Here is a 12,798-nt window from a genome sequence, read left to right as displayed (position 1 = left end):
TACCTTGATGAAAATGTTGCCACATCCACTGGTCTACTGATTAATATTAGGCAAACTACTTAGCTCACCTCATGTCTGAAGGGAAAATCACTTCCTGTATATTCATACTTTGTCATTCTAATAGAAAATAAAATCATGTTCGGTCTTATTTGTTTTCTTACCAATCTTTCTTTTAACGAAGAAAAAATAAAATATTTAAATCACACATTTTCTGTTTCATTTTATTCTTTTTACAATAAATACATTATGTGGACACTGTAATCGTAACAGACACTTTCAGTATTTTTAAGGCATTCAAATATCAAACCTGGCAAAACAATCTCAAAATGCTGTAGAAAAAAAGTTAATTAAGTGACTTCTTAGAAATATAGTAAATTATTCATAATAAAATACAAAAATGCCATTTATTACTGAATTCTTATTTGAGTATTGTGTTCTGTATACAACACCTTTTGTCAGTCACAGTCAACAAGTAACATTTATTCTGTGCACGGTGACGTGAGAAGGCTCATACAGCTTGGATCTTTTCTGGGATGCTTCAATCCTGTGCTCTAAAATCCAGTGAAATGCTTTTGACAACTCCTTTCAGTTCCAACAGGACCTGTTAAGAAATATATTTAAATGAATAGCTCAAATAGACAGTCTACAAATAAAAAGACATGCACTTTAGTTTTTAGCATTTTCATGCAGAGAATAAAACCTTATATAGAAAACATTGTCTTCTTAACAATATTATTAACATGCCACACTGTTAAACTTAGTAACATGTTCCTTTGATAGGATTAACAGGGTAATTGAACATTATTTATTTTAAGATGATCTCTAATGCAGCGTCTTGTCCAAACCCAAATCCGCAGCTGAAAATAGTCCCTAACAAATTCACTATTTACTCCTGTTTGAAGGTTTTTCCAAACTAAAGTGCAACCTTGTTAAGGGAAATTACACTGAATATGTATGTTTCCTACGATTTATATATTCAGTATACTTCGATGAATCATGGGAGAGCTACAGCCAGGCTGGGGAAGTCAAGGCGGTGCAGACAGATTAAGACATTGATCGATGTGGTGGTATTATGGGATACGGTGAGACCTTCTCCACCAGACTTATCAATGCGCCTGGAACTGATTATACAGGTATTTCCCTCAAGGTGACACAGAAAGTGTTGCACAGTGGCTTCAACTTTAAATCTGAATATCTGCCGTTATCTCTCCCCACTGTACCTGTTTGATGACTGGCCGCCTGTTTTTCCTGTCGAGGAGGCAGTTACAGGCCAGAGAGTACACACTCTCCACCTGGCTCATCTCCCAATCGCTCATCTTTTTGTCCAGGAACTCCTCCAAAGTCAGATCTTCCTCTTCATCATCTATATCATCCTTCACCTCCATCTGGGAGTGGAGGGGATGAAAAATCGCACTATATGTGACTTACGGCAGTGATAAACTATATTACTTCCTCTTCAGCTAAGTATTATTGCTTCAATCATGTCGGGAATTAGATTTCTAGTGTCCCTTTTCATTTGGACACTCCTAAATATACTGTACATTTTGCCCAGCACAGGTGAAACTAAATCAAATCTCTCTTTGACTACCAACTGATACTGAGCCCTGACTAATTAGAGGTTACATCTCGAGTAAGCTGTTATCATAAACTTGAGCTTGATAGATACACAGAGAAAGCCTCTTTTGTGCTGCTCACCAAGAACTGTGGCTCGCGGTTTTCATCCGCTGGCGAGAGTCCAGACAATATTTCCAACAACACCTGTAGATGGCAGAGAGATGGGGTCAATCACATGGCTCTGGATGTCACAACAACCTGTATTACTCCACCATGTGCCAGGTAGCTTCACATACACTGTAGTGTTTGCCCAGCTGTCCATATAACACATATAGGCTGTACATACGGCACTGTGTAGAAGGTCAGGAGGTTTTACACACTGCTGATCCCATAAAACAATCTACTAATGTCGTACAATGGATTATATGTTTGATATTTACAGCTACTAATACTCAGCTGTGGCCCTTCACTGATTTGTAGGCAATAATAGACATTACATAACATAAAGCTCTATTTTCAAAAATGTGAAGAAATGTATACGCTAATGTTTATGTCCTGCAATTATGTACGGGACGGGTGGCGCAGTGGACTGTGCGTTTGATCGTCAGATCAAGGAGGCGTTGGGGAACTCCAGTTTGAAACCCGCTCCCGCCCCACTGCGTCAGGCCGTTGTGTCCTTGGGCAAGACACTTGACCCGAATTTGCTCCCGTGGGTATTGTCCACAGTAGATGACCATTACATGTATGATCTGTATGTGTAATGTGTATTTGTAAAGCTCTTTGATAAAGCGCTATAATAAATATAAGGATTACTATGTATGTGTCAGTACTTTGTGAGTACCGTGCACTTAAGTAAACTGCGGAGTTGTTTTTACATTTTAGATTACAGTTGCAGTTTTTTTTCTCCCAGACATAATATCCAGTCAATGTGTGTGTGCATGCATTTTGGGAGTGTGCAGAAAGCCTACCACTCCAAAGCTGAAGATGTCAGACTTTGATGTAATCTGTCCTCTTAGCGCTTCAGGTGCCATGTATGCACGGGTTCCCACAATCCTCTCCGTCATCATGGTTGTTGACGTCCGCTTGGCCGATGCCCTCGTCAGCCCAAAGTCTGAGATCTTAGCCACAAATGTTTCATCTAAGAGGATATTTGCACTGACAAGAAGAAAATAAAGATTACAGTACAGCAGGAGGTTAGCTTACCTTAGCACAATGAATGGAGAGAGCTAGCATAGCTCTGCCATACGTTGATGACAACATCCACGTACCAGTTCACTAGAGCTCCTATACTAAATAAGCATATATTGATACAAATATATATAAAGTGCTTGTTCAGTTATAAAGACATTTAACTTGTTTATCTTTATGCCCTGAATTGTAGAAATAACCGGACATTTTGAAAATATTACGGAGATTGAAGCCCCTCTCATATCCTTTTGTTGTGATGTTGTTATAAACCTGGCTTTGCAAACAGACAGAAAACTGTGGGAAATACTTATCCTGTATCCTGTATCAGAACTGTAAAAACAACATGAACAATAGAATAGTTCTTTGAAAAAGTCAAACAAATTGTATTTCCCAAAATGTTTAATTATTATATTAGGAAAAGATCATTTAATTAAAAGGCATGACAATGAAGATCACTGTATGTACCTTTTAACGTCTCTGTGGACATGATGGTTGCTGTGCAGATACTCCAAGCCTCTCACTGTCCCTTCAGCTATCAAGCATCTCTGTCGCCAGGACAGAGGAGGGCTTTCATCCTGGATGGAAAAAAAGCAAACAATTCATTAATCTGTGTAAAGTAAAGCACAGGTGATAGAAGCAAGCAAGTTGAGATGCTTACCAAGCAAGCGATGCGGTCTAGCAAAGAACCGTTGACCATGAGGGGATACACCAAACATGGGTACTGACCATCAGAGGAAAATCCAACCATGTCAACCAGGTTTTCATGTTTCAGCCTGTGGAACAAACTGTCTCATCAAACCAGATCTGTAATTACAAATAAATGAATCTATGTTGACCTCAAAGAAAAATGTCTAGCAAGGGTTAGGGTTTCCTTGCTTGCTGAGTTTTAATCAAACCCCATGGTCGCACAATAAAGCTACTCTGAAAAGTATTTGCATTTCCGATTTTACCAATATCTTTATCGACCAACTCCATTAATTGTCCATTTAGTAATTACAATAACTGGCTAAAAGTATCTCTTCAACCTGAATGTATTTGTCGGTCCTAAGCTAAACGCAGGCTGCTTTTACAAAACCTTGAACCTGCAGAAACAGCTTGTTGGCTCTAGCATATAAAACATAATGGTTACGAGGTGGCTGTGAGTCATCAAAATCAACCTGATCAACAAGGATTTAGAGAGACGATAAAACGTACACTTTCAGAGTCTGGATCTCTTGGTTGAACTGAACTTGCAGCTCTTCCAGGGAGATGTCCTCCATCTAAATGAGATAGTATGTTATGTTGTGATTTGCAAAATGAGCATAAGTATAATATTGCCATAAAACGTTTTAAACTTACAGGATTGAGCTTTTTCACAGCAACGGGTTTGTCATTTAGGAGACCTTTGTACACAGTGCCAAAGCCTCCCTCTCCCAGTCTGCTGCCGCCGTCTGATATTGGCCGGTCATCAAAATTGCCTGTGATCTTCATCAGCTCATTGTAGAGGAAACTGGAGACACCTAATGAGGAACACAGAAAAGTTTCATTTTAACTTATTTAGTTGAGCTCCCATTGCTGCCACCTGCTGGTCAATTTAGTAAACGTACACATTCACATAGAAGCAGCATCCTTACATGTAGAAATATAGATGTCAGGAACCAAGATAAAATAGCTTTTTTTAGTAGTGGAACTACATTATTTTACTCAGGTACAATTATTTGCAATTTTTTACAATTCCAATTATTTATTTTATTTAAAAGCTAAAGTCTTAGGTTCCTCTGCAGATTAACATTTTCCACACAAAACATGTTCATAGTAGTAAAATATAATATATTTTAAAAGACGAACACCATACAATTTATAAAGTACATTACTTTTACTTTTTGATATTGAATGAAGTACTTTTATTTGTATTGGAGCAGTTCTAAACTGTGTAATTAAAGTCAAAACATGCACTTTATTTTCTCAAAACTGTGTTCTTAAAATCTATGATTGCAAGTTGATGTTTTCAACTTGCAATCACATATTGTTTAGTGCCATGTGCATCACAACCTCCTCTTATTTAGAGATCAAAAACGATGGACTCTGTATGCATAAACATGTCATATTTATACTAGCCTCTCTACAGTTGGGTTTGTAAACATAACTAAATCTAATTATATTTAACTTAATTTGAAAGAAAACTAAAGTGCAGTTACCTGTGTGTTGTGGTTCACTGCTCTCCAGTAGCATCTGTGTCTGCAGAACAGAGCTCTCAGCTGGTGGCCGTGTCTCTGTGTCTTCCAGGAGTCTAGTCGGAGCAGCGCTGTTCGTTTGTACTGCTGGAGAGGCCTGCTGTATCTCTGGAAAAACATCCTCTTCCACTGTGTCTGGACAAAACATTGAATACGTTATTTTGTTGATATGTCGCAGTAGTCTTAATATCTTAAATTGGTTGTTGATACTGAGATGGGCATTTGTACAGATTAAACAACACAATTTAAAATAAATACGTTTTTTTTATGTTGCTCATTTCTGTGTAGATGTTAGATAGTAGTAGGCTTACTTTCCCCCTTTTGTTTTGAAACTAGTATTGTATGTCATAATGTCATTCCTCAGAAAACAGACACTTTTATTGCATGTCACAACAATGTCATTAACAATAAGTATGTTACTCTTTGGTGATTGTTTTTATATATGATTAGAATATGTATGTTTTTACATCTGCCATTAAGAGGTGTCTCTTCCCTCTCTATGGCATTCATGCTTTTGTAACAAACCTGGAACTGATTAATTATTGAAGTATAAATGCATGTATTCTATCACTTACTGATTTGATTTAATTGGAAAACTGTTTTGATGGGGATGATGTATGTTTTGAGAATTCGTGATTTAAGAATTAGAAAATATAGTCAAATGTAACAGACCACTGATGATACATAGATAGGCAGGCTTACATGTTTATTTCATAGCCTGGGATTATCATTATACCGTTTTGTTTTAAATCAGGTAGCAGGATACTAGCAGCAGCCAGTAACTTGTGACTCTTCAAAATGTCCACCAGTTCACCCACTGTACTGTTGGTGGTCCCCCAGTCAGCCAGCAGAGCCACCGTGGGACTTTCCCCCTGTGCCACAAGCCTTTCAAATCTCCTGAGAAAAACAAATACATCACATACATATATGAAATATTATATTAATAAAGAAAATAGACGAATAGATAAAATGGATATTCTAGCATTCTCGACCTTAACTGAAACAATAACACAGCAAATACACCAGCTATATTCACCTACCTGACATGACGCTGAGAGTACCCCAACTCCCCACTCGGCTTCCGTATCGACACAATAACATCTTTCCATCTGTCCTGGGGATCCAAAAAGTCGGACAACTTGCGACGCAAACTATAACTGAGGTTTCGGATGTAAGTAGCGGAAGTTATTGAGTTATTCATCCTACGACAAAATAATGACACAACCTGTTGGACAGTTATTTTAACATGGTATGCAACTTACAACGCCGCTATGGGTGTTAATTATCCGACGTTAAACCCATGAAAGGAAAGACAATATCAAACGTTTTGCTCACGGTTTGGTTTGGTACAATGTGTAAACTTTCCAATATTGAGCAACTTCCTTAAACGTAACACAAGCAGACCTGCCCCCTTCAAGTCTCCACCTCCATGCGGAAATACGTACAGTCTATGGGAAATACAAGCACTGATGAATATACATCCACAAATAAAAGGTTCACATTGTACTGTGTGTCCCGGATGTTGGTACGATCACAGTTTGTGCACTCTGTAGATGTGTTTGAGTTAGTTAGTTAGTTTAGTTAACGTTATCTTTCCTGTTTTTGAGGAGAGAAACAGAAAGACAAATATATGCTGTGCTTTCAATGCCCATGTGTTTGTAGTATGACAGTGGCCTCTAGTGGACAGTAACCAGATATCACGTCTGAAACCAGCCTGAGATTTGGTGTTGTTTTGTGATAGGACCAATGGCATAGGTAATTTATTTACAGGGATAACTCTAAGTGGAAATCTATGTTTGATAACTGAAACATATGAGTGCCTCCTTGCATCAAGATAGACCTTGCTTGGGGGGAACTGCAGAGAAAATGTCAGAACAATCAAGAGGTCCAGATCAGGCCCAAATCCAGGACTGGAAAATGTGTAAGTGCTTATATGTGTATATGTATACATCTTACATTCATTCATGTACATACCTAAAAGAGTATATTGAATGCAAATATATTACAACTTGTCATCATGCACATAAACATATCTTTGCAACTTGGAAAGAGGAGTAGGTATTGTTTCTGTGTTCTAACTGGACATGCTTTAGCTGAACCAGGAAGCAATTGATTTAATGAAATATCGGATTTAATTTAACTGAAGTAACAATTAAGAACTGACTTTGTCCTTTTACATGAGATGTAACTTTAGAACAACCATGTCCAGATAGCTTTGATTGTGAATTGTGCCTTTTAATTGTGTTGCTCCTTCATCATTCTCTCTCTCTTTTTATTGGCAGTACCTGGTCTGTTCTTACCCCCATAGATGTAGATTTATGAGTGATATGGCTGGCTGAATACAAACGGGTAAGAATTAAACAACACAACAGAACACTCAGACTTGATTTCCTTTTTGAAACCCTCAAGCTGAAAACAAACAATAGGCTGCTCATCACACCCAACACCATTAACAAATTGGCAGACAAATGAAAGCATTTTCTCTCATGTCCTCAGAGTACCTTTTGTCTCTGTGCACTCAAGCAGTTATTGATATGTTTATGGTGTATGTGTTGCTAATTACAAAGTTTGTATAATTGTGACCAGTTCCATGTGGACCGGAGGGCCCAGCTGTCAGGCTGGATGGGTGGAGTCGTGAACTGCACGGAGTGTGTGAAGACAAATGTCTTTTTTTAACCAAGCAAGGGAAATTATTTTATTTAGATGACATCATAAGGCACGTTTATTATACTTAACACTAAAATCAAACACAAAAACAAAGCTATTATGCTATATGCTTACATGTATAGCAATGCTAACATGTTGATATTTAGCAGGCATGACGTCTAATGTTTATCCCTTTAGCTTAACCTGTTAGCATGTTAACATTTGCTAATCAACACTAAACCATTCCGACTGAGACTGATGGGAATGTCATTCTTAGTTTTGCACGTGTTTGGCCAAGAATCAGAGTCATTATGATTAACCCTGAATAGGTCATGAATGTCTGTATTAGATTCCATGACAATCCATCCAATAGTTGTTGAGATATTTCAGCCTGGACCAAAGTGTTTGACTGAACATGTATGCCAACCATTGAGTCGCGCTGCCAGTATGGCTCAAAAACGTTTGAATACATTTGTGTTGCTATTGAACTATATTTTGTGGCATCTAGCTATTGTTAGTACTGTTGAACCAATGAATGTAACATAACAGAAAACCAAAACAACAGGCACACTGAAACACATCCCAGCTACAACTACATGATGTGGAAACTATACAGTATTGATGCAATTAAAAACTCATGACATTTTTGAACACTATTGACCCAAAGCATATGGCCATCACTAATGCAGCCGCACCGGACATCTTCCACAGCACACGCACAATACATCATTGTATGTCTTACTTTGTCCTCCTGATGATGACAAGCAACTTTTATATGATTTATCCCAGCTGAGTATAATTTCAGTTTTATACTCATGCGGCCAACTCAGTATGACAATGTAATCCGAGGAAGTCCAGTTTATTCTGCTTTTAGGGAAATTGGATGACAGTGAGCATGATCATATAATCAAAGCCGTCTGGTAATTATTTAGTGAGTCATAAACTAAGAGAGACTACAGGCTTTTCCCTAATGGACTTTTTATATCTTCTGACAATGCATGCACATGGACTGCATTACATGAAAAGAAGACTTTGTGTAAACAAACTGCAATTAAGTTATGTTGTGTGAAACAGAATAATGAGAGCCATTACTGTAATTGTTGTGGCCATGTGTATCCCTGAGGTTTGATACAGGCTTTCACAAACACATCGTTCTGAATTTATGAGCTTAATGGGAGCTCATTGGTGGTTGTTTGTCACGAAACAATTTTGTTTTATGTGTGTGTATCTATGTGGGTGCTTTGTGTGTATCTGTGTGACTTTATGAAAGTGACTGTGTGCATCTGCACCTGTGTAGTGTATGTGTGTGTTACATTGGGGTGTAAACACAAGCCAGAGGGGGGTGAGCAGTTGCCTGTTAAATCTGTAACATAAATAAATTGCCTGGTGCCCAAGGGACCTTCAAAGGCTCCTCACGTTTGACGAGAGCTGCAACCACAAGCCGCTGAGCTCTCAGATTAATGCTGTCATTGCATCTGCTGGTGTGGGATACCCCTCGCACCTGTGTGTAAGAGATTCTTTGAAGTGCCTTCATCTCCTGCATGCCTCCTCTAACCTTAGTGGCAGGATCTCAACATCGCACACACAGTTCACACGCAGAGACAGGGAGCAAGGCCAAACTCTGGGCTCCCCTGTGGTGAGCTGGGAGATGGGAGGGAGCTGATGTGGAGGAGGAAGGGAGGGAGGAGAGAGTGTGAGGAGAGGAAAAGCAAAAAAACAATGTTTTGTGAGGTAGAAGAAGAAGAAGAAGCAAAGCAGAAAAGTGTTTCAAGGAGAAACAGAGGGCACACAACAAATAAGAGGAGAAAAGTAGGAGTGCTATTGGATCTGGAAGTGAGAAAGGAGAAGGGTTGTGAGGGAGTACGGAGAGGGAGGGGTCCCCTGCGGTTTGGGAACAAGGGCAGAGGCGGGAGAAGTGCCAGAGTGGCTTAAATCACCATGGAGAAACTCTGCAGGTGGAGGAAGTGATCAGAGGAAGTCATATGACGTCCAGGAAACCTCCAGGGTAAACAAGGACAGATGAGATGAGAGCTGGTACTCCACACATTGGGATTGCAGTACGCCCCAGTTTGTGCCCCTTGTATATTATCATCTGTTTTTCCGGCAGTCTGTAGAAAACCTTGGTTTTGAAGGTATTCCCCAAAACCCTGCGACTCTCCTTTTTGATCAGATTACCGAAATAATCTATTTGCTGCACAATAAAACTAAGATGATAATCCGAAATATTTCTTTTATGAATTTATCACAAAAATAAGAATATAAATGTGGAACATGGAAGATAATACCAAGATAAATACACATTCCTATAAATAAACCATTTAAATATTTTTGTCATACAAATATTTGTATTTGAAACAAAATTATTTGCATGTATTTGGAAATAATCTTAAAGTGTGGTTTTAATTGTAGAGCAATTAAAATGTTTAGCAAACAGACCTTTTCTTAATCAAATCTCCTTGTAATATTACTTTAACTTTATAGTTTATCTTATATGTACTCGGGTCTACAGAGTACATATAAGATAAACTATAAAGTTTACTCAGGAACGAATACAAAATATGTAGTAAAAGTAAGAAAGCCAGGTATAATAATAAAAAAGGTTATTTGCCCTGTGTCTCCACCACAATCATAATACATTAGCAATTTGTTTGCATAGCTACATACCGCTTATTGGCTGTACGGTTTGTAAGTAAATGTTTATCAGCCAAAATAAGACGGCACAGCCAAACACCCCCTGATGTATTTCTGCAAGCGTGGCTTTGAGTATTTCCAGCTTCAGACAGGTGCGTCAACTCATTAGGGGAACACTGGCAGATTTATGTGCACAAGTCAACACCGCAGAGGTGATAAGTGATGTGTACAGTCGCTGTGATTAATTAGCAGTCTCGTCGTGAAGTGTAACAGTTCACCAGGCTCATCAGAGGTCTCCCATGTTGGAATTCAAATGAGCCAAATGAATGGGAGGACCCGCTAGGGGAGACAGAGAGGAGCAACAGGGGGTATGGGCACAGCATCAGGGTCGAGGAGCTTCAATGTATGTCTGTATGCAATACAAGGCTTTAGCAGTGGGCGACTGATGGACATTGAGAGTTCACTGCAGGAAGTCTCAAACTGAAACACTGTTGAATGAAATGTGTCTCAGTTTGAAATGCATGGTTGCATTTGCAGTAAGAGACCCACACTGTAGCATGTTTAGTATACTGATGTTGTTCAACTGAGGAGGCTGTCGTTACGTTTGTATCACATAGAGGGCAGTAGTGGCTTGCTACTTTTTATAATTGACCAATGTGGTCCATATCAACTCATGCTTATACATGCAGAAAACTGGATATGGATCAAACAGGGAATCACATATTAAATGCAAATGGTTACACTCCTAACATGTCAGTAAAAAAAATCCTTTTGAGCACGGCTTACAAATGACTGGGGTTCATGTAATGAGGCAATATGACTCAAGTCAACCAGAAATTAAAACCATTTTTGTAACTTATGCACAGCAAGTTGTAATGTTCTTCTAATTTCTCTTCTGTAGTCTGAAGCACATCAAGACAAATATTTGTAGCAGCTGTTTGCTTGTCCAGTCCTTTCCCAGAGTCTATAACACACACATACAGACACACACACACATCAACAGCTCATCAGGAGTCTACTTCTAAGGAATGATCTGGCGGCATCTTGAGTGGCAGCTCGCCGTCGCGATGCACTCGAGTGGTCACCGACACTGCCTGATTGCAGGAGGTTGCCCTCTCATATTCCCTCAAAAATCTCTGGCCACAATCCCAAAATGATCTGTCCAGTCGAGCGCACAAGCATGAGGGAACAAAATCCTCTCCTGGCATCTCCACTGCTTGAAGGCTACTTGTTAGTCGGGAGTATTCTGGGACATCTGGCAAAAAGCCACGAGTCAGGCAATGTAAAGCCATGCACACAAGCACCTGAATTTAACACAGAAAGACACAAGAACGCAAACTTTCAAGTTTATACATTGTATTTTCAAATGAGCGTGTCTTCATTCACTCAAACGGGAATGATGAAGATAGAATTTAAAGTTTGTATTTGCTCTGAAACACAAAGTATTTAACATGACTTCATCGAGACAAGTTATAAGTGATTGAAACGGCCAGCCATTCCATTTGCTTTACCAATGTGTCAATCAAAATTCACAATTTCTGTTTCCACTCTCAATTGTGCTGACTGCAAGTTACTCAATGCCATGCTGCTGCTGAATGTTACAGACTTAAACTCTATTAAATTAGCATTGAAATGTATGTAACTGTCTGAAATAAGACAATTAGGATGACTTGGTGTTTCATGTTAGAAATGATGGCCAGTACACTACAGGGTTCGTACGGTCATTGAAAACCTGGAAAAGTCATGGACATATAACTAAAGTTGCATCAAATATAATTTATATGTTATCTAATCGCCAAAATAGTAATACTACAGTATAATGATAATAAATACTGTTTCATATAGTAATGAAACGTCAAATGGCAACTGTCGCAGTATTTCGCTGGTGAGAGATTACAATCACGCCCTCTAGTCTAGAGTGGCTTTAGCCTGTAGCAGCTACTATTTGATATAAGGCTGCCAAGATGCCAGAGAAGTGCAGTTTCAACAATGTATGGCTTCTAAAGGAGAAGTAGCAATTGTGGTTATCAAAAGACATTGACCCAAGACGTGCTAAATGCAAACTTTGTTGTAAAATATTCAATATTTCGAATATGGGCGAGGCAGCGCTTGCTAGCCACATGAAAGAAAGAGTAATTTTTTTTGGTCATGGAAAAGGAGGTAAAGGTCATGGAAAAATCATTGAAAATTATTGGTGAAAAGTGTAAGAACCCTGACACGAAGATGAATGGATGTGATGAAGGATGATGTAAGAGGTGCTGACCTTTTGCTACTTCAGGTCAAACTGTTAGACTAAGGTCATTTTCACCTGTTTTGCAAAGATAGTTAAGGCACTTGTTTGGTTACAGTGGATGTGGATTCCATTGAAGTTTGTTTTTAGTTAGCTAGTTAAGCAATTTTTTTTGTCAAATTGTATTGTCATGCCAATCTAGCATGACACAATTATCAGAGAGTTAATCTAAAAGTTTGAAAATGATCCTCTCTTTCCTGCCCAACTTTAATTTGTCAATTTCGATTGCAGTTCTAGACTTGCGTCAAGGTGGCTAGAATTAGCTTGTTGCAAGGT

At 38.7% G+C, this 12,798-nt stretch overlaps 1 protein-coding gene across 2 annotated transcripts; it reads right to left on the bottom strand.

The window, feature by feature from the left end:
- Nucleotides 1–205: 205 nt before the first annotated feature.
- irak4 (interleukin-1 receptor-associated kinase 4) lies at nucleotides 206–6,341 on the bottom strand. 2 transcript variants are annotated; one of them, XM_034084609.1, is made up of 11 exons: nucleotides 5,996–6,341; nucleotides 5,692–5,852; nucleotides 4,920–5,090; nucleotides 4,081–4,241; nucleotides 3,937–4,001; nucleotides 3,401–3,515; nucleotides 3,208–3,317; nucleotides 2,523–2,709; nucleotides 1,696–1,758; nucleotides 1,221–1,385; nucleotides 206–601 (listed from the first exon to the last, which is right to left on the bottom strand). In XM_034084609.1, exons 1-11 carry the CDS (start codon nucleotides 6,154–6,156, stop codon nucleotides 539–541), a joined length of 1,422 nt encoding a protein of 473 aa, XP_033940500.1. In that variant the 5' UTR covers nucleotides 6,157–6,341; the 3' UTR covers nucleotides 206–538. The 2 variants fall into 2 exon arrangements, with proteins under 2 accessions (XP_033940500.1, XP_033940501.1); XM_034084610.1 differs by having other exon boundaries at nucleotides 4,920–5,084.
- Between the last annotated feature and the right edge of the window lie 6,457 nt (nucleotides 6,342–12,798).

The sequence above is a fragment of the Pseudochaenichthys georgianus genome, chromosome 6 (assembly GCF_902827115.2).
Source record: "Pseudochaenichthys georgianus chromosome 6, fPseGeo1.2, whole genome shotgun sequence".
NCBI lineage: Eukaryota > Metazoa > Chordata > Actinopteri > Perciformes > Channichthyidae > Pseudochaenichthys > Pseudochaenichthys georgianus.
The sequence above is the reverse complement of the archived record's forward strand: the minus strand, read 5'-3'. Positions and strand labels throughout refer to the sequence as shown.

Excerpts from the sequence above, each read along its gene's own strand:
- irak4 (XM_034084609.1), bottom strand. The coding sequence starts at position 6,156 with ATGAATAACTCAATAACTTCCGCTACTTACATCCGAAACCTCAGTTAT. Across the intron at positions 3,318-3,400 it reads TAGACCGCATCGCTTGCTTG|GATGAAAGCCCTCCTCTGTC; the intron begins GTAAGCATCTCA and ends TTTTCCATCCAG. Across the intron at positions 2,710-3,207 it reads GTCCACAGAGACGTTAAAAG|TGCAAATATCCTCTTAGATG; the intron begins GTACATACAGTG and ends TCTTCTTGTCAG.